Here is a 21,821-nt window from a genome sequence, read left to right as displayed (position 1 = left end):
TATTGTAATTTACCCCCTACCCCAGACCTATTTTCCCCATACCTTCCAGTAGCCTCTTAGTAATTTTTCTTCATGGTCATACAGACTCATCTCTTCTTCACGTTTGATTTCTGGCAGACAGTTTCCTGGAGATCTCTGTTCTGTTCTTTTCCGAGCTGCTTGCTCCTTCGGTCTTTTATTGTGTTGTCCCTGGATGTTCCTTTGTTCTCATCGTTTGGCTTTTGTCCACAGTTGGATTTTATGTTTGTGGCAACTCTTGTCTTTGTCTTTCTTCACTGACTTCTTCCTTTTGGTGGCGTTAATTACTTTAAAAAGATAGTACAGTGTTTTTGGACAAGTTGAAGACAGCCTTCAGCATTCCCTCCTCTTGAGCAACACTGCTCCGGCTTGGACTTGTTTCTCTCTCTCCTGGTGCACAGCCACCATTCTGGAATCTCCCTTCATCGTCGTCCTGGGGATTCCCTTATCCCTTCTGATGGAAGCTCATGCCTTGCTCATTTTTTGTTGATGCTCGTGTTTTGGTGGAAGACTTTCTCCAGGGGCTTTCTGACATAGGATGCTTAGGAGGCAAACCTTTTGGGACCATGCATGATTGAAACTTGATTGATGGTTTCGCTGGGTATAGAGTTCTGTATTGGAATTCATTTTTGTTCATAAATTCAAAGATTGCTCCATTGCCTTCTTGTTTTCATGTTACTGTTTTAGAATTCAGAAGCTATTCTCATTTTTCCTTCGTATGTAACTTGTTTCCCCTCCCATCTTTAGAAGCTTGTAGGAGTTTTACAATTTGTCCAAGTCTTTTGAAATGTCGTGATGGTGTACCTTGTGTGGTCGGTTTTCATCCACTGTGCTGCATATTCAGCGGGTCCCTTCATTCTGGTAACTGGGAGTTTTCAGTTCTGGGAATACTCTTTGGCATTACTGTGCTGAGGTTTTCTCTCTTGCTTTTCCTTATTTTGTTTTCCTGGAAGTCTTATTATCCGGAACTTGGCTGTCCTGGGCAAAGGTTGTAATTATCTTAATACCTTTTTCTTCTTCTTCTTCTTCTTCCTTCCTTTGCTCCTCCTTTTCTGCCCTTTTTTTGGGGGGGGTTCTTTTTATTCTCTGTTCAGGGAGATGACTTCAGTTTGACTTAACTTTTCTTTAGTTTATTATTTCTGATTTCAGAAAGGTTCTTTAGATTTCCAAGAGCTCTTTTTCTATTTTTCTAGAAGGACATCCTGTTTTTCTTTATTGATTGCAGTGTTGTCTTACCTCTATATTATTGATAGTTTGTATAGTCTCTGTTTCTTTTAGGTTGTTTCCTTCCTTCTCCTGTCTGACGTGGTGGGGCCCTTTGACTTTTATATCAGGGTATTCTGGGTGGGCCATGTGTTGGGGGTCCCCAGGGTTAGTATCTTTATATCTGTCTTTTGGAGCTGATCAGATTCCCCAGAAATATTCTCCAGTCTCTTTCCGGCACAATTCTGACTTCAGATTCTGGAAGCCAGCGGTGTGCGTGTGTGGTCTGTTGTAGGAGAGCTGGAGAATTCACTGTTCACTGTATGTACGGTCATTAAGTCCAGCTCTGTTCAGTGCAGCTGGGCAGGGTGACTTCAGTCCATAGACGCCTCTACTTTTCCGGGGAATGCCCCCTCCCATCTTCTTTCAGAGTGAGGGGGCGTCACGTTGTGCCTGGTGTTGAGGTTCTGGTTTCAGCTTCCATGGCCTTCCCCGGCTCCTCTGTATTTGGGGCTATGCCTTCTTTACCCCCGTTCTGTCTACACTGCTGCTGCCACTTCTGGTCTTCTAGGACACTGCTGTGCAAGTGGAAGTGGTTTCCGTGTGTTCCACTGCTGAATTAGGACCTGGCTTTCTTGGGCCTGCTGCCTCCTTTACTCTACTTCAGTCTGTTATAGTTTCTGTCTCCTCCAGGTTTCTTCTTTTTACTTTTTTGTTTGGGTCTCAATCTTCCATGTTAGAAGATTTCCTCAGTACTTCAAAAATCTTGGCTTTTTTCTCCTTTCAGTTCTCCCTGTGCTGTTTCAAACATTTTTAAAAAAGATTTTATTTATTTACTTATTTGAGGGAGTGAGTGTATGCATAGGAGAGAGAGCAGAGAGCACAAACGGGGAGGGGCAGAGTGAGAGGGAGAAGCAGACTCCCTGTTGAGCAGGGAGCCTGACCTGGGGCTCCATCCCTGGACCCTGGGATCATGACCTGAGCTGAAGGCAGATGCTTAACAGACTGAGCCACCCAGGCGCCCCTGTTTAGAACATTTTTAAAAAATATCTCTGTAGTATAGTTTTGATGGAAGGCAGTGGAACAGATGTCTATACTCTGTCATTGTATCGTGCACTTATTAGCCAACCACACCCTGTTAATTTATGATTTTTGATATGTTTGAATAGTTTCCAGTTGCTTCACATGTATTTCTTTTCTTTTTTTTTTTTAAGATTTTATTTATTTATTTGACAGAGAGAGATACCAGTGAGAGAGGAGACACAGGCAGGGGGAGTGGGAGAGGAAGAAGCAGGCTCCCAGCGTAGGAGCCTGATGTGGGGCTCGATCCCAGGACTCTGGGATCACGCCCTGAGCCGAAGGCCCACGCTTAACGACTGAGCCACCCAGGCGCTCCTTCCTGTGTGTTTCTTAAGTAGAAATAGGTTTGAAGACAGGGTCGTGGTGCCCTCTTCTCACCCCTCATCCCAGGCGTTGCCCAGTAGGCTTGCGTGGGAGGTGATGGAACTGGCTGAGGGGTGAGTTCAGTAGAGCTTCAAGAAGTGAAAGGAAGGGGGTTTTAATGCGCATGTTGTCTCTCCTTGTCAGGTTCTCTGAGGACTATGGAAAGAGGAAAGAGAAACCGGGAGCATTTCCTTTAAACCCACGTTTGATTTCTTCACAGAGTTACCGTGGCCTTCAGAACTGTGAGTATAATTCTCTTGCTACATTTGTGTTTTGGTTTTTCCTTTTGTTTTGATTTTTCTTTCATCTGTCTTAAGGTTTCTTTGACATATACTAGAAACAAATAAAAGCTAGTTGATTTTGCAGAGTAGGTGAGGGAAGAAATATTAGTTGTTTAGTGCCTTTTATGTGTGGAGAGAGGCAGGCAGGATGACAGTCCTGTCCCTGATAGTTGTGACAGTAGCAGCATGTGCCCTAGAAGAGTGCCCCAACAGGGTCAGCACTGGGCCATCCAGCTCCTCAGTGAGTCTCTGGCAGTAATCCCCTGAATGAGGCTACCCTTTGTCCCTGGTTCACATTTGCATAACTGAAACAGAGGTTAAAGGTTACTAAGTTAGTAAAAAGCAAAGCTGGGATTCAGACTCAGTCTGGCTTTGGAGCCTGTGCTTTTTACTTGTGTTTTATTCTTATGGGCTGTGGATTCAGATGTTGGCTTGGCTGCTTACTTACTAACTTCACTAACTACTGAAACCTAGCTTTCTCTCCATGCGAACTCTTCACTGACTACTTTTTTTTTTTTTTTAAGATCTTATTTATTTATTTGACAGAGATAGAGACAGCCGGGAGAGAGGGAACACAAGCAGGGGGACTGGGAGAGGAAGAAGCAGGCTCATAGCGGAGGAGCCTGACTTGGGGCTCGATCCCATAACGCCGGGATCACGCCTTGAGCCGAAGGCAGACGCTTAACCGCTGTGCCACCCAGGCGCCCCTCTTCACTGACTACTTAAACCTAGCTCTTTCCTCTGACAAAGGGTGCTGGTGATGTGACCGCTCTCCCAGGGTTGTGGTGAAGATGCCATAAGAAATGTGAAATGTGCTCAGCATTCACAAATGTTAGCAATTGCTATTCGGTGGCAGTTCCCCCACTTTAATGAGAGGAAAACTAAGCCCCAGAGATTGGGTTATTTGTGCTTTGTTCATTTGTAACCTTGGCACTTGTGCTGCACTCCACAGTTGGGAGGTTATAGAATTGAGATTCTATTCCAGTTTGTCTTATTTCCAAAGACTGCTCTTTCTGGTAGGCCTAGTGGTAAATCGAGGACAGATCGTTGATAGAAGATTCATCAATCTGTCTTGTGGTATTAGCATTGGTAAGATTTTAGCAATACATTGCTTTGGTGTAAAAGCCCCATAAACTTAGACTTCATGGATTCAGAATTCAGAATCATTATAATTACGTTGAATTTGACTTTGGCAAGTGTGTTTGTCTTAGATGTCCAAGGGGCAGGACTCTGGATTGTTTTTCCATTTCCTTCTGGGGGTCAGTTCACTTTCCTCCTTTGTTCTCCTTTCTCCTCCAAACCCACTTTTGTTTCTGCCAGGATTAGGTATTAGGGAAGGGAAGGAAAATTGTGTCACGAAGTTTCAGTTTCCAAGTAAGGCCTGGAAGTCTTGCTCCTTTTCTCTGATTCCTTCTACCCTTTCTTGGCTACGAGAGGCACCTGTTCTGTGTGCTGTGCCAGGTGTGACTCTGCTGTCTTTTGGAGAAGGCCATGCCCAGCTGTTTACATCCTTTGTCTCCTCCCCACCCTCCCTGCACATTTCGATGTTTCTTCCTGTACCAGTGGGCTATATTTATTGGGTACAAGTCTGTTTCTGCATCTTTAAGGGCAAAGATTTTGTTATTTTGTTTCTGCATGTTTTCTGCTTGACCCATGGGTAGTTTTCACTAAATGCTGGATGAAGTAGTGTTTAATGCTTGCCACAAAATAAGTTCTCTTTTCTTAGTGGATCCAAACAAGAGGGAGAATATCAAGTATAACTTTTCATCAGCATTAGCTATTAAAAATCGTTCGTCATGGTAGAGCCCAAGACAGTTTCATATTTAGCAGAAATTACACAAAATTTTTCTTCTTAATGTGATGTGCAGCGGAACGAAGGCCTGACAGTGAACTGAGAGCCCGTTCTTGGCTCACTGGAACTTTGAGCACCGGGATATAATCTGCTGCTTCTAGTTTGGCCCTCCCCTCCCCTCCCCTCCCCCCCGTTTGAAAATATGTAAACCCAGGAAAAATACCTTATAACCAGTGTTTCTATAATTGTTTCCCCCAATTCTGGACAACTGGTGAGGCCACACGAGTAAGCCTGGCTTTGTACAGCATCGACTTAATGGTGTTCCTCTGAGATCCGGGTCCCTTGATGTACCTGAGTGCCCTGGTCCACTTGAGCCCCTGCAGGATGGATCAGGTTCTTGGTTCTTGATTTGTTTTGGGGTGTTGCATTCTTAAGGCAGAACTTGGGATGGAGGTGTTTTACAATCAGAATTCTAGGAAAGCAAAGCAAAGTTTTGGAGGAGTTGAATTGCTGAAATATGTATGGAGATTATTTTCAGGGTTAATGGGGTGTGGGGAGGCAGTAGACAGAAAGGAAGGTTGCCCGGAGACCCATCTGAAACCCCCCATTTGGTGAATAAAGATAGCTTATTTAGCGTCAGGGCAGCTGAGAACAATTGACATAGATTGAACTGTGAGGTTCTGGGGCTGTTTGTCCAAACAAAGAGTCGCTAGGGTAAGGCGGTGCTGGCTGTCGGCTCCAGAGGGCAGCTGTCCCTCCCTCAGTGTTGAGCCCTGAGATTCGGCTGAGGTTTGAAAGGCTAGTGTGTTGGGAATAGACACTGGTGGTGGGGGTTGGAGGGTGGGGGAGAGTAGAGGACAACCAGGAGATTGTCGGCACGCTGTTCAGGGAACCAGGTGAGCGGCAGCGGAGGCTGGGATTGGAGCAGGAAAACTGGAGGTGGTGAGAAGCAGTTGGGCCTTGGATGTATTTCAAAGGTAGAAGCAGTAGGATTTGCTGACAGATTGGATAAGGGGTGTGAGGGCAAAGGGAGGAGTTGAGTTGACTAGAAGGCTCTTGGCCTGGGCAACTAGATGGGGGGAAGGCTGTGGGTGGAACTTGGTTTAGAGGGCCAGATGGGGAGCTCACTGTAGGCATTTTAAGTTTGTGATTCTGTTAGGGATCCAAGTAGAGATGTCATGTAGGCAGTTGTAAATAGGCATTTGGAGCTTGGAAGAGAAGTCTGAGCTGGAAGTGGCCATGAAAACGCAGTGACAGTCTGTGGTCACCGAGGGAGTGAGCACAGAGAAGACAAGCAAGCCTGAGCCTCGGGTCACTCTGCCATCGAGTGCTCAAGGACGAACATGAGCAGTGTTTGGCACAGAGCAGGTGTGAAGAAGACCACAAGCACTGGCACCATGGGAAGAAGGGAAGAAGTGTCCAGGAGGAGGATGTGATCAACTCTCTGAAGTGTCAGGAAAGGTCATGATGAGGACTGAGGTTTGGCCTTCGGGTTTGGCGACTTGGAGGACACTCTGGCAAGTGCTCGGCGCAGTGTGGGGGCGTGGTCAGAATGAAAGCCCGCCTGGACGGTGGTGTGAAGGGGGAGAGGGTAGTGAGAGATTGCATCTGGGTGACTTAGGTCCAGGGTGTACGGTCATCCTCACACTTACTCACCGTCTGGGTGCTGAGCAACGCAGCCGGGTCCCTGAGGTCCGTGGTGGTGTCTTCATGTCACGGGCGGGGAAAGGTCAGGTTCAGAGCTTACAGTAGCTTTCTCAAGAGTACGGAGCCGGCAGGCTGACGCCAGGTCTCAGGCCATGCACGCTGTCCTCAGCTGCCCTGTGTCCTGAGGGTGGAGAGACACTGTTGAAGGGGGAAAGGGGTAGCGTGGTTGAAAAGTTGTAGGAAAACACTTATGTCCTGCTGGAAGTGCTTCTGTTTAGGATTCTTTCTTTTTCTTACTTAGAAATTTCACTTCTATCAGAGGGTGGTACGTGCATGTGTTCAAAAGTAAAACAGTGTTGAATGGTTCATGCAGAACCCAGCGGGCTCCTGTCCTGCCTCCACCATCCGCCTCCCAGAGCTGCCTGGAATCCTGCTTATCTGTTTCTTGTAGCATTTCTGTCCACGGTTCCCAGCAATATCTATGTAGAGGCAGGGCCATCGATGCGTCACTTTTAGAAAAAGTTACATTTTGAACTCCCATCTTCCCCCACATAGTTGTAGCACAATTTTTGTTTAGAGCCATAATTTGGCGAACTGTTTTGACTTTGTTAATGTTGCTCACTATTGAGCTGGTGAATGTAGCATGATTATATTCCCTTTTAGTTCCGCTTTTTGTTTTCCTGTTTTCTTGAGCTTAACAGTTGCCACTTTTTTTTTTTTTTTTCTGTTTGCTTGATATTCTTAAGAGTTCTCACTCTCCCTGACAGTAAGGCCTCTTAATAAAATTTGCCATCTGCTCATGTGTATTCCTTCTGTCTTCACCCCCAGGGACATCTGTTTTCTTGCATGCTGGACAGGTTACTCTCCCATGGTAGCAGGGTTGAGGTGCGTAGGGCAGATCCTGCAGGAGCAGGCGAGACCGGGTAGAGAATCCTGATGGGGAAGACAGTGATGGGGAGCTCAGAGGGAGGGGGACGGTGTCCTCCTGAGGGAGCAGGTCCGGGCATGGTGAGTGGGGCTCGCGGTAGTTGGGGAAAGGCATTCCAGGTGGAGAAGGTGAGAAAAAGCAGAGCGGGACGAGATCGGTTACTTTTTGTTAACCTACAAAGCCTGTATTGTGGCGCCTCGCTAGGTGGTACATGTTAACTTAGTTACTGACTCTTCCTTTAAGACCTTTAAATAGATTTCCATGGAAAATGTGACATTCAGATCGTTAAACATCTGTCATAAATTTTTTATTTTTTGAAAGATTTTATTTTTTAAGTAATCTGTACAGCCAGTGTGGGGCTCAAACTTACAACCCCGAGGTCAGGAGTCGTACACTCTACTGACTGAGCCAGCCAGGGGCCCCCGTCATAAATTTTAATATTTTCTTAAAACCTGCGCATAGGATATATCAAGACACTTAAATCCAAGAGATCATCTTAAACTGTTGATTCCATGTATTCATGGAAAAATCTTTATGGACTATCCCGTCACTGAGGCGGCCCAGCCAGTCATCGTGCGGGCGTGACCAGTGCAGCCCCCCGCTGCGGTCGTCAGGCGGGAGCAGGATGAGCGACCACAGGATGTTTCAGAGGCTGCTCTGTGTCTAGCTGGATGCGCAGGATGGTGTGCAGGGAGGCCGCGGTGTCGCGGAGGCGGGCAAGCGCAGCCCTGTCTCCGTGGCTCAGTTAGGGAGGCCCGTCGCGAACTCGGGAACGAGTTGGTGCAGAACCAAGAGTGAGTGGATTGGCTTCTTTTGAAAAGAAGCATCGCGCAGTTTGAAATGCTGAGGCAGGATTATAGGAAATAAAGTCCGTAAGTGCCTTTCAGGACTGCCAACTCCAGGGCACCTTTTACGTAAATGTGCTGCACCTTTTATGTGGGTGCCTGCCTATTCTCATGGACGGTCAGGAGCCTGTGTTTAGTTCAGTGGGTCCGCCGTGTACAAATGTTGCCTGCTTCCTGAAGCTTCTGCTTTATGCTCCAGGCTTTGCGCAGGACACCCTTTATCTTGCCAATAGTAGTTACGTTTGTGATTCAGGAATTCTACGTGAGGGAAGTCGTCAGAATTGTGATACCTGCCGTTTATGTGTGTCATTCATCGTGTGTTTTGAGTTGTGTGTAGTGTTTATAATAACAAGGTAGTGATTACTGCCCCCACGCTGCAGAGGAGAGCCCGGAGCCAGATACCAGTCAGCCCGAGGCTCCACGTGGTGGTGGCAGGCTCTCCTGTTCCTTGACATGAAAGCTTAGCCCTTGCTCTGAAGTGCACGTGGTGCTCCTGTGTGCGGGCTGTGCCTGTGATAGAGAGGGGGAGGGCTGCCGCCCACTGAGCGGTCTGCAGACCCTCAGTATTGTCACGTGCCAGCCGTGCTTCCGCCACGTCGGGATGCGTTGTCACTAGTGTTGCCAACCATTGCACGTGGTTCCCCGTCATTGGTGTTTCTGCTCATACTGAAGAAAGATTATGGATTCATCCCATACTTGTAAAAATGGGAAAATACGTCTGTTTCTGACCCTAGTAGTAGGCAGGCAGCTTTTCCTGTGATTCTTACACTCTGACTAAGGGGGAGAGAGGATGTTTCTTTCTTTCTACCTGCTTTGGCATATCGTTGCTATCTGCCGGGGGGGGGGGCAAGTGGGGCGTTGGGAGTGGCGATGGCAAGGAAACATGTTAGATTTGTGTCTCCTGCTCATGAATTCTAAGTGCTTTAACAAAATAGACAAACTTTCCATCATTTCTTCTTTGATAAACTGTCTATTAAAAGGATAGGTGTCTCAGCAAAAAATTCAACTGGAAAAATGGTGAGAAGCTTTGAGTAGATACTTCATCCATTTCCTGTAGATAACAACATGCACACAAAAAGACTCTCCCCATCATCCCTCATTAGGGAAGTGCCCGTGACAGCCGCAGTGGGTAGCGCTGCAGTCCTGTGAGAATGCCTCCCATTCCCATAAAACAAGGCAGCAGAAGGGGACAGTGCCCAGGTGCAGGGCTGTGGGACAGCTAGAACTACAACGTGCTTTGCTGGTGGGGATGCAAAGGGTTATAACCACTTTGAAAAAGTAGTGTGGCAGTTTCTTATAAACTTGAATATATGCTTCTCATACGATCCAGCAGTCCTACATGAAGGCCTTTACCCAAGAGACATGCAAATTTATCTCTACACAAAGGCCTGCATATGATTGCTTATAGCAGCTTTATTCCTATTTACCGAAGATGGAGAACAACTCGGAGGTCCGTCAGGTGGGAAATGCGTGAACAGGTTGCGGTGCACCTGTGCGGTGGGGCAGTCCTTGTACAGCAACACAGAGGTACTGACTGCTGACATCCTCAGCAAAACAGGAGCGCGTCCAGAGCGTTCTGTTACGGGCAAACACAGAGCTCTGTACAACTGTGGTTCCCCCCTGATAACATTCGGATAAAGGCAAAACTATGGGAACAGATTGGATCAGTGGTTGCCGGGGGCTGAGGCTAGGGGAGGAGAGGACTGAGTACAGGAGGGCGTGAGGGTGCTTCGTGGGTGATGGAAGTAGGCCATGTCTGCCCTGTGATGGTGGTCATACACTGCCTGTGTCAGTCAGAACCCAGCGAACAGTGTTTTACTGTATGTAAATTTTACCTCAATAAGCCAAACCCAAAAAAAGGTGGATGACTTATGTATATACACACGTAGGTATTACACACACACACAGGCACACACATTTATACCCACGCTTGAGCTCCCTTTTTCTTTCCAGTGGATTAAATTTAATTTTTCTGGATTAGGTATCCTGAAAGTTTAAATGAAATAGATTGTAGCACAGACACTTTGTGAAAACAGAGGATCTTGGAGTCTTTGGTTGATTTTTACATTCTTATTCACGACCTGAAGGCTTTATAATGTGGTTTGTTTTTGTATAACATGGTTATGTAGTATGGATGTCACGTAATTAGCATAAATAAAAGATGTTTTATCAGTTAAATTATTTTAAGATTCCTTCCATGTTGTTCAGGCTCTTGTAGCTGTGGAGAAAAATAGTTTTACTAGCTTTAAAAATTAATAAAAAATGTTTTCTTTGATTCATGACAAACTTAATTATACAGTCTTCAGCTCTGTCTTTAATCAGCTGTAATTGTAGGGTATGATTATATTTCAAACCGCTAGACCTAAGAATGTACACAGAAAATAATACAAGTTAGCTTCACCAAACGTAAGGCTTCATTGTAGTTGCGAGTCATGTCTCTTCACAGTATGTAAGAGGGTCGCTTGTTATTAGTATGTGGTGCTTTGCGATGCCCTGCAGAGCAGTTGTTCAGCATTTTTTCCTAATAAACCCTTCTTAGCAAAGCCACAACAGTGGGCAGGGAGGGGGATTAGAGTGGAAAGTTGTGTATTTACTTTTCATTTAAAAATCAAAATCTGACTATAGACAATAAGAAGGCCATTCATTTAAATGATGAGGTCTTCGTTATTTTGCGATCAGAGGATATTGCCGTGTGTGGTTATAATGGAATCTGATACAGTAAGATGCAGTGTAAGAGGCCCTTCCTGAGCTGCTTTATGTTTGCTTATCCCGTGCGCTGCTCTGGGGGCTGGGGGCTGGCTTCACTGTCTCTGGTAACCTTGTCCTCTGAATGGTCATCACGTAGTCAATATGCACTAACGGCCTCCGTGACCGTCGTGTTTGGGAACAGAAGGAGTAGGCTGTTCTGCCTTGCGTTTGTTCTCGTCTGACTGTCCCTGTGTTTTGCTGTGGGAATCTGTGCACTGACTGGTTTTGAGGGTTTGGCCCCTGCTGGGATGCTTCTTACAACTGGCGACCTTTCCAGCTGCTGTCCGCCAGGTGGCTGTCCTGCTGCAGTTGTCACCGTGCCGCCGCAGGGGCGCTGTGTGCGTCCCAGTGTGAGTGGTGTGTGCCGCTGGACAGCCCGCCCGCGTGGGGGGATGTCTGCGAACAGCTTACAGTGTGACTCGCTGTTCCACTGAGAAGTTGTATTTGTAGAATAGAAGAAAAACGGATGTGGAGCATGAAGTTTGAAAAGTGTTTAACCGTGTTTGTTTTCTCTTGTGGTTCAAAAGGGTACTTAACGGGTCATCTTAAACAAAATGTACTAAAAGATATTAAACTCCTTTGGGGCTTTTCTGGATGACTCAGGATCCTCAGTACGAACACCTGTCATTTTCAGCGTGTGGTGGCCCCACTTCTGCCATTTTCCTCAATATCAGGCTGTGTGGCGGGCAGCCTCTGAACGCCCTTCCACCACCCTTTCTAATTTGCTACTCCTTGTTTTTGTTGTTGTTGTTGTTTGTTTTGTTTTAAAATGAAGCCTTGTGTGTTTTTCTGGAAAAGTTGTAAGTAGTATAGGCAACTTCCAAATACCCTTCACCTAGATTGACCAGTTGTTAACATTTTGTGACATTTGCCTGCATGGCCCCCTCCCCCCACCTCTGGATATAGAAGTACACGTGGCACATTTATTTTCACACACTGGAAGAGAGTAAGTTGCATACTTCATGCCCTTTACTCTTAGATACTTCAGGAAGTATTTACCAAGAACAAGGACTTTTGGGGCGCCTGGGTGGCTCAGCCATTAAGCGTCTGCCTTCGGCTCAGGTGATGATCCCAGGGTCTAGGGATCGAGCCCTGCATCGGGCTCTCTGCTCTGCTGGGAGCCTGCTTCTCCCCTCACACTCCCCCTGCTTGTGTTCTCTCTCTCGCTCTCTCTGTCAAATAAATAAATAAAATCTTAAAAAAAAAAGAACAAGGACTTTTTACATAGCCCAAAATAATCAGTATAGTTATCAAATTGGCAAATTTAACATGGGCCACTCTGTAGTTTACAGTCCATATTCACAGTTGCTCTGTTAATTACAGTAGTTTTCCCCCATACAGGACCCAGTCTAGAATTACATGTGGTATTTATTGATGTTTCTATGGTCTTTTTAGTCTGGATATGTTTCTCAGCCTTTCTCCATCATGGAGACTGTTCTAATTGTTTTGTAGGTCTTTCTTCCGTTTGGGTTCCTGTGATGTTTTCTCATGATTAAACTCAGATTACGCATTTTGGGGGCCAGGCTATCAGAGAAGTGGTGCTGTGCCTTTCTCAGGGCATCATATCATTTCTCATATCCATTATTCGTCTCAGGATGGCACATGATGCCGGCTTGTTCTGTTATTGGTGAGGTTAACATCTAGGAATTTGTGGGGCTGCAGATTCTTGGACCCTACTCCTGACCTGCTAAGTCAGAAACTTAGGGCTTGAGTCTATGTTTTTAACAAGCCCGAAAAATGATTTTGATGTATTCTAAAATTTGAGAATTACTGATCTCAGGTGATCAAGTTAGGGCGGCATCTGCCTAGTGTCTGCTCTCTAAAATTAGCGTTTATCCTTTGTAATGAATGAGGAAATCTGTAGGGAAATATTTGAGGCTCTGTGACCTTTTGAGCCTTTAAACTGATCTTTTGGCGCCCCCACGGATGATTCTTGCTTGAACTAGTTATTACTAGGTAGTCGTGCAGTGGGGACGCTGTTCTTCTCACCTGTCAGCTGGCATTCTCCCTTAAGGAGAGTTTCCCCTCCTTTGTTGACTCACTCAGTTGTTCACCCAGTAGTACTTCACGGATGCTTGTTTGATTCAGGGGCTTATAGTCCTTAACTCTCATTCATTTTGATGCTGGAATGCCCCCTGATTTGGTTTTCCAAATCATCTCCTGTGTTGTTTTGACACGTCCCCATTCTTTTCTGAGCACGACCTTCCTTTTGGCACAGTAAGATACTCCCAGCATTTCCTGTAGTTTCTCTGCCCCTGTGGTGCAATCAGCTATTTCTCCAAGATTCCCTGGTTCCTTTTGGTGGGAGATGGAATTTAGAGGCCGGGATCTGAGTGGGAGGTGTGCTCCTTTGCTGCCAGCTATTACTGCTTCCCAGCGCTTCCTGTGTGTGTGCACGTGCTTGTGCAGCTCTGCTCCAGATGCAAACATCTTGTTGTGTTCGTAGGAGCCGACGAGTCTCCGATCAGTTTCATTGGCTTCCAGTTGATGCATTTTTCTTCCCTTCTCTTCTCTTTCTTTCGCAGTCTCACATGCACCTTTCTACTTCGATGGTTAGTCAAAGGTCGGAGTAGAATGTATTCTCAGATTTGGGGGTTTATCTTGGGGTTCCCCTGCTTCCAGCATCCCTCCTTTACATATCAGTTGGTCCTCCAGCCCCCATTTCTTTCTTCTGAGACCTCACGCCAGTAAGACTTTTGCTTTCTGCCAGTAGAGCTCGCCCTGGGTTGGGAAGCACGTTTAGTCAGAGGAGCAGCAAACTGGCAGATGTCCTGGGGTAACTCCATTGTTCAGGGGAGAGCCTTCACCTCTGGTGTGTGCTTCTGGGCTTCCTGGGTTGTCCTGCCTATGCGCATTTCACTGTCTGCCAGGGATTTGGGCAGTGTATTTATATTCAGCCTTGGAGCTCAGCATTTTGCAGCCCTCTTGTTTCCAAAATTTCCCCCTTAAATTTATAGCCAGTGTGCTGCGCATTAAGGTGGTACGGTAGGGCTGCAGTCCTGCCCTCCCAGAGTTGGGGCTCACAGTATTGCCAGGCAGGAAAGTGACAAACACTCCCTGGTTTGTACCAGATGCAGGGACAGTTCTGACAGTAACTTCTTCTCAAGTGCTTGCCTGCCTTTGGTCATTTTCCAGTTCCTTCAGATGGTTGGTTTTAGTGATTTTGTCTGATTTTTATAATGATCTATGGAAGAAATTGCTCCATTGTCTTCATGTAACCATTACGGAAGGCTCACTCTCCCTTTTGTCTTATTCTTTTCCTCTGAAATCTAGCTTCATCTTTATTTTTGTACCCAACGTTTCATTATGGTAATTTTCAAACAAATGGCAAAGTTGTAAAAATTTATGGTTAACATCCATAGACTTCTCCACCCCCTGGATTTTACCTATCATGTGTTATTATTCTTGCTTTCTCATGTAAATAACCAATTATCCATTTCTCCATATAGTAATCCATTTTATTTTTTAGGCTGTATTTCAAAGTGCGGATATCAGTATACCTCACCCTATGTGTTTCAGCGTGCATATTGTTTACTAGATAGAGTTCATTGTTTGTTTAGCGTATTTTTCTTTCAGTGTAAAATTTCTATACCAGCTGCACATAACTCAAGTATACATTCACTGAACTGTGGCAAACGCATCCACCTTTGCAACCCAAACACTTATTGAGACATAGACCATTATCATTTCCCCCAAAGGTTCCTTCGTGTCCTTAGTATTCACAGTCCCTGCCGCAACCCCTGCTGCCATTCTCACCCTGACCCCTGACAACTGCTGCGTTCGCCCCCTCAGTTCAGTTCTGCCTGCCCAGGGGTTTCCTGTCAACAGAATCATACCGTGTACATGGTGTACGAGGCTTGTTTTAGCATAGTGTTGCTGAGCTTATCCATGTTGTTAGTGTATCTGTAATTCATTCCTTTTTAAATTATTATTTTTGGGGGGAGGGCAGAGGGAGAGAGAGAATTTTTTTTTTTTAAAGATTTTATTTGTCCATTTGACAGAGAGAGAGGAGAGGGAGTGCACAGGCAGGGGGAGCAGCAGAGGCAGAGAGAGAAGGCTCCCTGCTGAGCAGGGAGCCCAACTCAGGACTCGATCCCAGGACCCTGGGATCATGACCTGAGCTGAAGACAGACGCTTAACCGACTGAGCCACTCAGGGGCCCCGGAGAGAGAGAACCTTAAGCAGGCTCCACACTCAGTATGAGGCCGTGTGGGGTTCGATCCCATGACCCTGGGATCACAACCTGAGCCGAAACTAAGAGTCGGATGCTCAACCAACTGGGCCACCCAGGCTCCCCCTTGTCCTTTTAATCACAGAGTTGTGTTACGTTGTATGAGTCTGTCATATCTTGTTTATCCGTTCCTTTCTTGATAAACAGTTTTATTTTTGAAAGAAACCTTTGCTGGATGTGTAGAATTCTAGGTTGATGGTTTTTTTCTTTCAGCATGCTAAACATACTGTCATTATCTTCTCATCTTTGTGCAGATTTCTGAAACTCATTTTCTACAACTTTTCCATCTCTGATACTCTACCTTGCAAATTTGAGCCACTCAGCTTCCCAAAACTTGGGAGTTTTCTCACCTTAACTCCCTGAGGCTGCTGCGCTGTGCTTGGGTTCCCTTCCTGTGCCCTGCGCCACGGTGGTTCCCAGCTGAACAGAGAGGGGACGGTGGGGCTCACAGGCCTGTGCCGCTCACTGTCTCCAGATCTGAAAAAAATAGTTTCATGGATTTTTACCGTTTTTCTATTTGTTTACCATGGCGGGGTGGGGGTGGGGGGCATCGTTTTCCGTACCAGTTACTCCTGCACGTCTGAAGTGGATGTCCCTAAGTCAATGCTTTTTAATGGAAAGCAGTTCGTATGCTCTATTTCTAAATTTTCTGGAAAATATTGTGAAAGAAATTTACTTGTTTTAATTTTTTTTTTAAAGATTTTATTTATTTATTTGACACAGAGAGAGACAGCCAATGAGAGAGGGAACACAAGCAGGGAGGGAGAGGAAGAAGCAGGTCCCCAGTGGAGCAGGGAGCCCAATGCGGGGCTCGATCCCAGGACCCTCAGATCAAGCCCTGGGCTGAAGGCAGACGCATAACGACTGAGCCACCCAGGTGCCCCTACTCGTTTTAATGTTAATTTAGCTACCGATTTTACGATCTAGAAAATCTCAGGTTGGTTTCCATTTTGACAGAGGGGAACCTGTATTTTGGGCAGACTTTCATTTTAGTTATTTTGTTATTAAACTGGCTTAGGGTAATTGGTTTATTCTGCATCGTATTTAATGGAAAGTAGCATTTCTTGCCTGGCTTAGGAAATGCTGTCCTGTTTGTCATGAACATAGCAGTTAATCCCAACTCCAGGAAAACCCTGTTTGTTCCGGTCTCTTGCCCACCCTGTTGGTGCAGTGTTAGTGTCTCTGAGCCGCAAGGATAGCTGGGCCTGGTAACACGTGAACATGAATAGGAGGAAACGTGCGAGGATCTAGTCACTCATTCTGCACGTAGCTGAGCTCCTGCAGTGACCCAGGCCCCGTACAGAGGTACTGTTCCTTTTTTCCTCTGATCTTTCAGATGATTGGTTGGAGATTGGGAATTGTTTCTGGCTTTTCTCCTAGTTTTTGATATAAATTTTAGTACCTAAGTCTATGCCTTTAAAAAATACCTTTGTTAATTTGTGAAATTGAGATTATCATTAATAGTTAATGCTAGAACTGTGAGTATTAATCAAAATAATTTTTTATGATATAAATCTTTTATGAAACGACATACCATAAAATGAGTGTGTACGTACCTCGTCGTTTTTACCTACTAGCGATGGCTGCTTTGAAATAGAAAGCCCAGTAGAGTAATGGTGTTTGGGTGTGTGACATAAGTTAGGACCTACTCGAGAATGAGGGACTGACGGTGATTTCTGGGCCCCATGGCTAGACTAGTACTTGAAACTTAATGGGGAAGGATTTGGGCACCTGGAAATGATAATTTTGTTCTGGACCTGCAGTGTTGTTGGAGGCCTGCCTGTTGCATCTTTGTGGAAACTGTTGATCCTACATTTATCATCTTTTGGTGGACCTAGGGCAGATGAGACTTGGTCAGCCCTCAAGCTGAACTTTCTTTACCTGGGAAAACTTTAATCACTCTTGTGTGCGCTTCATTTTCTCATAAATCCTGATATAAATTTCTTGAATGAAAAATTCTGCATTAGTGAGTATATAAGATTTTTAAAATTAATAACTATTGGTCCTCTTGAATTTGACTTTTAATCTTAAATATTTAGATTTATGAAAGATTAGAATATACTTATTAGGCAACGAAGGTCATTTTCTGTTATGGCGTAGACATCTGAAAGATCGTTCGGACAGTTGAAGAAAATATATCCTCCTTTCTGTTTGCCCTCACCCCCTACCTTTTTCCCCCACCTTACTTTTATTTAAGTAAGAAGATGTGAAAGGGAAAGATGGCAGTGTATACCTTTTTATGCAAAAAAAAAAAAAAAAAAAAAGGTGGAGCTAGTTGATGAGTGGATTTCATCAGGAGGGGAGGATAAAAAGCCTGGCCGGGTGTTTGCATGGCATTTACACAGTGATCCTGATGGCTGATTTCGTATTAGGACCTATTGTGGCTGCTGCCACGAATCAGCCCCCATGGGGCCGCAGACTTGTTTCCTTTGCTGCAGTTTGTGGGCTTGGTGACTGGTGCCTTCTGTCTGCAGCCTGTGACCTTGTGTAAGGGGGTGGGGATGGGGCTGCGATAGGTGCACACAAGGGAGAGAGCGTGCTGTCTTCTCCCGGAGCTGTGAGCCTGAGCCTGGGCTCAGCTGAGCGGGAGGTTGTTAAGAATGAGAGTGTAGGGGCGCCTGTGTGGCTCAGTTGTTAAGCGTCTGCCTTCTGCTCAGGGCGTGATCCCGGGGTCCTGGGATCGAGCCCCACATCAGGCTCCTCCGCTGGGAGCCTGCTTCTTCCTCTCCCACTCCCCCTGCCTGTGTTCCCTCTCTCGGGGGCTGTCTCTCTCTCTGTCAAATAAATAAATAAAATCTCTAAAAAAAAAAAGAGAGAATGAGAGTGTACACAGTGTAGTTTTCTACTGTATAGAAAGATCTCGTTGTATGAGGTATGGATTGTAGCTTTGAGGTCATGTGCAAGCAGCTGGCAATGTTCTGTGTAAGTTTCAGGCCTAGGAATATGTAGTTCTGTTTTACATTAAACCCTGCAGGTATTGATGCTGTGATTTTTGTGTTCTCTTACTCTTGTTAGATTAATTCACATTTCTGTTATTTACTTAAAGACGGTATTTGATTTCCATAGAAAGCTTGGGAAATATGCGTTAGGAAATTCCTATACTCAGAGGTGGTTCTTAGGGGGTCATTCAGGGTGCCAATGAAAGGAGTATGCCTTAAGCCACCTGTGATTCTGTCCAGACTTTATATGTACTTAGAGCAAAAAACAAACGTACTTTCTCTCATAAATAATTTAAATGCACTTTATGTAGACAGAGTCATTCAAAGCTTTATTTTTAGCACAGTGAGGTGTAGAAATACTTAAAACCATAGCAGAACTAAATTATAGTTTCCCTGGGAAGTAAATATAAAAGCATGCAATCATGATTATAAGAAGGAAATTTAAATACTTTTAACATATTTTTCCAGTTCCTTGGTCCTTCTCTCCCCAGTCATTCAATGGGAAGTAACGTAGATTTTTTAAAAAATATTCAAATTATACATACATATATGTATATCTGTGTATACATGTGTGTATTCAAATTAAACATACATATATGTGTATATGTATACATATATGTATATGTGCATATGCATGTATTGTGTGTATATATGTACATGTATGTATGTACACACACATGTTTTAAGTAACTCTTGTATTATAGGAGATCCACTGTTTCCCCTTAGGATCAGATTTTGAATGTGTTCAGTTGTTGCTGTTAATTATCTTTCCATCTGTTTATGATGTTTAGTTTTCCTGCTTTTAGTGACCACTCTTATTATCTATAAGATGCATGGAAAGACTGCATCCCAGAAGAGCAGTAGTCAGTATTATAATGGTTTTATTTAATTAACTGAAAAAGGTTTTTTTCCTAAAATAATATCTTTCTAGGAAGTTAAAAAAATGTTCTCTAGAATACCTTCTATCTTAATGGATTGAAGGCTGCAGGTACAGGTAATTTTTTAGATTTCAACCTTTTATGGGGCTTAAGTTGAAAATGTTGTATAGTGTTTCAGCTTATAATTTTGCCTACTTTTCAAATGTGGTACACTAAAGGGCATGACTGTGGGACTGGTAAGTTTTGAGTTGCTTTTTTACATTTGCTCTTGGAGGTGTGCAGAGGCCTTATAAGGAGTTTCAGTTTGGGAATTAGGAACAGACAGACTGTCCTTGAGGTAGGTCAGGATCTGATCTTCCTCTCAGGTCAATTAAGGTCCCTCAGTGGGACAAGCGGAGGCAGGAAGGTGCCCACAGTTCGTGTCCCAGGTGAAATGGATTGCCAGCCGGTTGCTCCTTTTGTCTTGGTTGGGGTGTCTTTTCCAGCACGGCTCCCGACCCGCTCCCCAGTCTTACCTGTTAGCCACTTGTAGACTTTGTGATGCTCTGTGCATTTAGCTATAAATGTTGCTTCATCTGTACGTGTTTTTCTTCTGTTGACCTCCTCAGGGGTTTTAGATTTATAAAAAGTAAAATGCCCGTTGCGTCTTCTGGTTTGGCCACTGTTGATTGTATTAGTTAAAAAAAGATTTGAATTGAGAAAGGTTTGACCTACTCTGAGAGGATAAAGACATACTGAGAATTAAGATTACATAGATTGTCAGCACATTAAAAAAAAAGTACTTCCCTTTTGTTGGTTTCAAATAACAGAGTGAATCTGAGATAGGGCTTCAGAAGCCGGTTTAGAACTGGATCTTGGCTTCAGATCCCTGAATCCCTCGTAGTCCGCCCAGGATGAGATAACCCTGTATGAGCAGGGAGGTAACTTCCTTATGGGAGGACGTGTCCAGTCAGGGGTCCCTGCAGCCAGAGAGTCATGGATACATCCGAGTCTCTGTATTGTTTATACTGAGAATCCGTCAGGATAAGTTATGATGAGACCTACCTGCTCACTTCTGCACCAGGGGAGTTGCACCTTTGGTGAATTGTAATCTTGATTCTGGATCCCTTCTCAAGACATTCGTGTGAACATTTTTTCCCAGAGTAGCCTGTGCTATAATGTGTGTAATAGAGCAGTTTCCTGGAGCATTGCACGGGTGGGAAATGTTGCTTCTTTCTCCATTTTGGTTCTCTCGGTTGTGGATGGCTTGCCTGGCAGACATGCAGAAAACATCTGTATACTGCTGAAGTTGTTCTGCCCCCACACTTTCCTTTAAAACTCTCTGGATTCTGATTGGCTCTACACGTTAAACATACTGACTTCTGATTACGGGCTTAGGGTGTGTGTGACAACGTTGTATTTACAGTGCTGCTTCATCTTTAACTCAGTTGGGTGTTAGAAAAATAAATGTGTGTGGTAGGTGTTCCCTCAGTTCTTTTAAAAGACTTTTTGTGGAAATTTTGGAAAAATTGGATAATGAACCCTTTTTCAACCTTCTGCCCTTGTTTGTCCTATTTCTTCTCTCCCAGACTTTTGTTTCCTGGGGTATTTTATTACTTTAAAAATTTTTTTTATTTTTTAAAATATTTATTTATTTGAGAGAGAGAACACAAGTAGGGGGGAGTGGCAGGCAGAGGGAGAGGGAGAAGCAGGCTCCCCACAGAGCAGAGAGCCCCATGCGGGGCTGGATCCCAGGACCCTGGGATCATGACCTGAGCTGAAGGCAGACGTTGAACTGACTGAGCCACCCAGGCACCCCAGATTGACTCCTTTCAATATGATTTATTGCCCAGTTTGAGGTATACTATGTGTGTCAGAACATGCCATCTAAAACATACCTGTCTATATGCAGAAAGTCAAACATAATATAATCATTATGTAAGATAGTGTTGTTCCCCAAGTACTACCATTAATAACAAAGTTCTAGCATTTTTTTCAAATGTTTAAGAATTAAAATATACCAGGATAATTAAGAATAATGTTTGGCTCTTTATTTAATTCAGCCTGAGGATAAACCTGAAAGATTAGGGGCCTTAAGATATTTTTCTTTTTTTTCTTTTCTTTTTTTTTTTTTAAGGATTTTATTTATTTGTCAGAGAGAGTGTGTGCGTGCGTGCTTGAAGGGGGAGTGGCAGGCAGAGGGAGAGCAGGCTCTGTGATGAGCAAGGAGCCCAATGAGGGACTCGATCCCAGGACCCTGAGACCATGACCGGAGCCAAAGGCAGACACTTAACTGACTGAGCCACCCAGGTGCCCCTGTTTCGCTGGAGTATTTTAGAGCTAATCCCAGACATTGTATAAAGTTTCACCCATGAAAGTTCATTGTATGTCCCTAACAGATAAAATATATAACCATAATACCTTTACCATGCCTCACATAGTTAAAAGTAATTTAAAATCTTTTCTCTCAGGGCACCTGGGTGGCTAAGTCGGTTGTGTGTCCAACTCTTGATCTCAGCTTAGCTCTTGATCTCAGGGTTGTGGGTTTGGGCCCTGTGATGGGCTCCACACTAGGTGTGGAGCCTACTTAAACTAAAAAAAGAAAGGAAGAAAGAAGGAAAGAAAAAAGTAATAAAATCTTTTCTCTAATAAAACTCGGTAATGTTTAATTTTCAAATTTCCCCATTTTTTAAAAAAGTCTTTGACCTGTCAGTTGGCATATCTCTAACATTTCCCACTCCTGCCTTGCACCCTTTCCGTTTTATTTTTAAATAACAGCTGTTGTTGATGCTCTGGAAGAAACTGTCATTTATCCTATAGAATTTCCCACATTCTGAATTTGGCTGATTGTATTATGTGATGTCATTTAATTCATAAAGTTTAAAACTG

The 21,821-nt window shown here is 44.5% G+C and overlaps 1 protein-coding gene across 1 annotated transcript in view; it reads left to right on the top strand.

The window, feature by feature from the left end:
• The window catches only part of LOC148108102 (uncharacterized), a 100,480-nt gene that overhangs the window by 14,536 nt on the left and 64,123 nt on the right, over nt 1-21,821 (top strand). The window contains exon 3 of the mRNA XM_087853887.1: nt 2,809-2,906. Within this exon, the coding sequence (XP_087710013.1) occupies nt 2,809-2,906 (98 nt within the window). The remainder of the gene's footprint in view (nt 1-2,808; nt 2,907-21,821) is intronic.

Source organism: Ursus americanus, chromosome 22 (genome assembly GCF_024610735.1).
Source record: "Ursus americanus isolate L20-20 chromosome 22, mUrsAme1.1.p, whole genome shotgun sequence".
NCBI classification, from domain to species: Eukaryota; Metazoa; Chordata; class Mammalia; order Carnivora; family Ursidae; genus Ursus; species Ursus americanus.
This window is presented reverse-complemented; position numbering and strand designations above follow the sequence as displayed.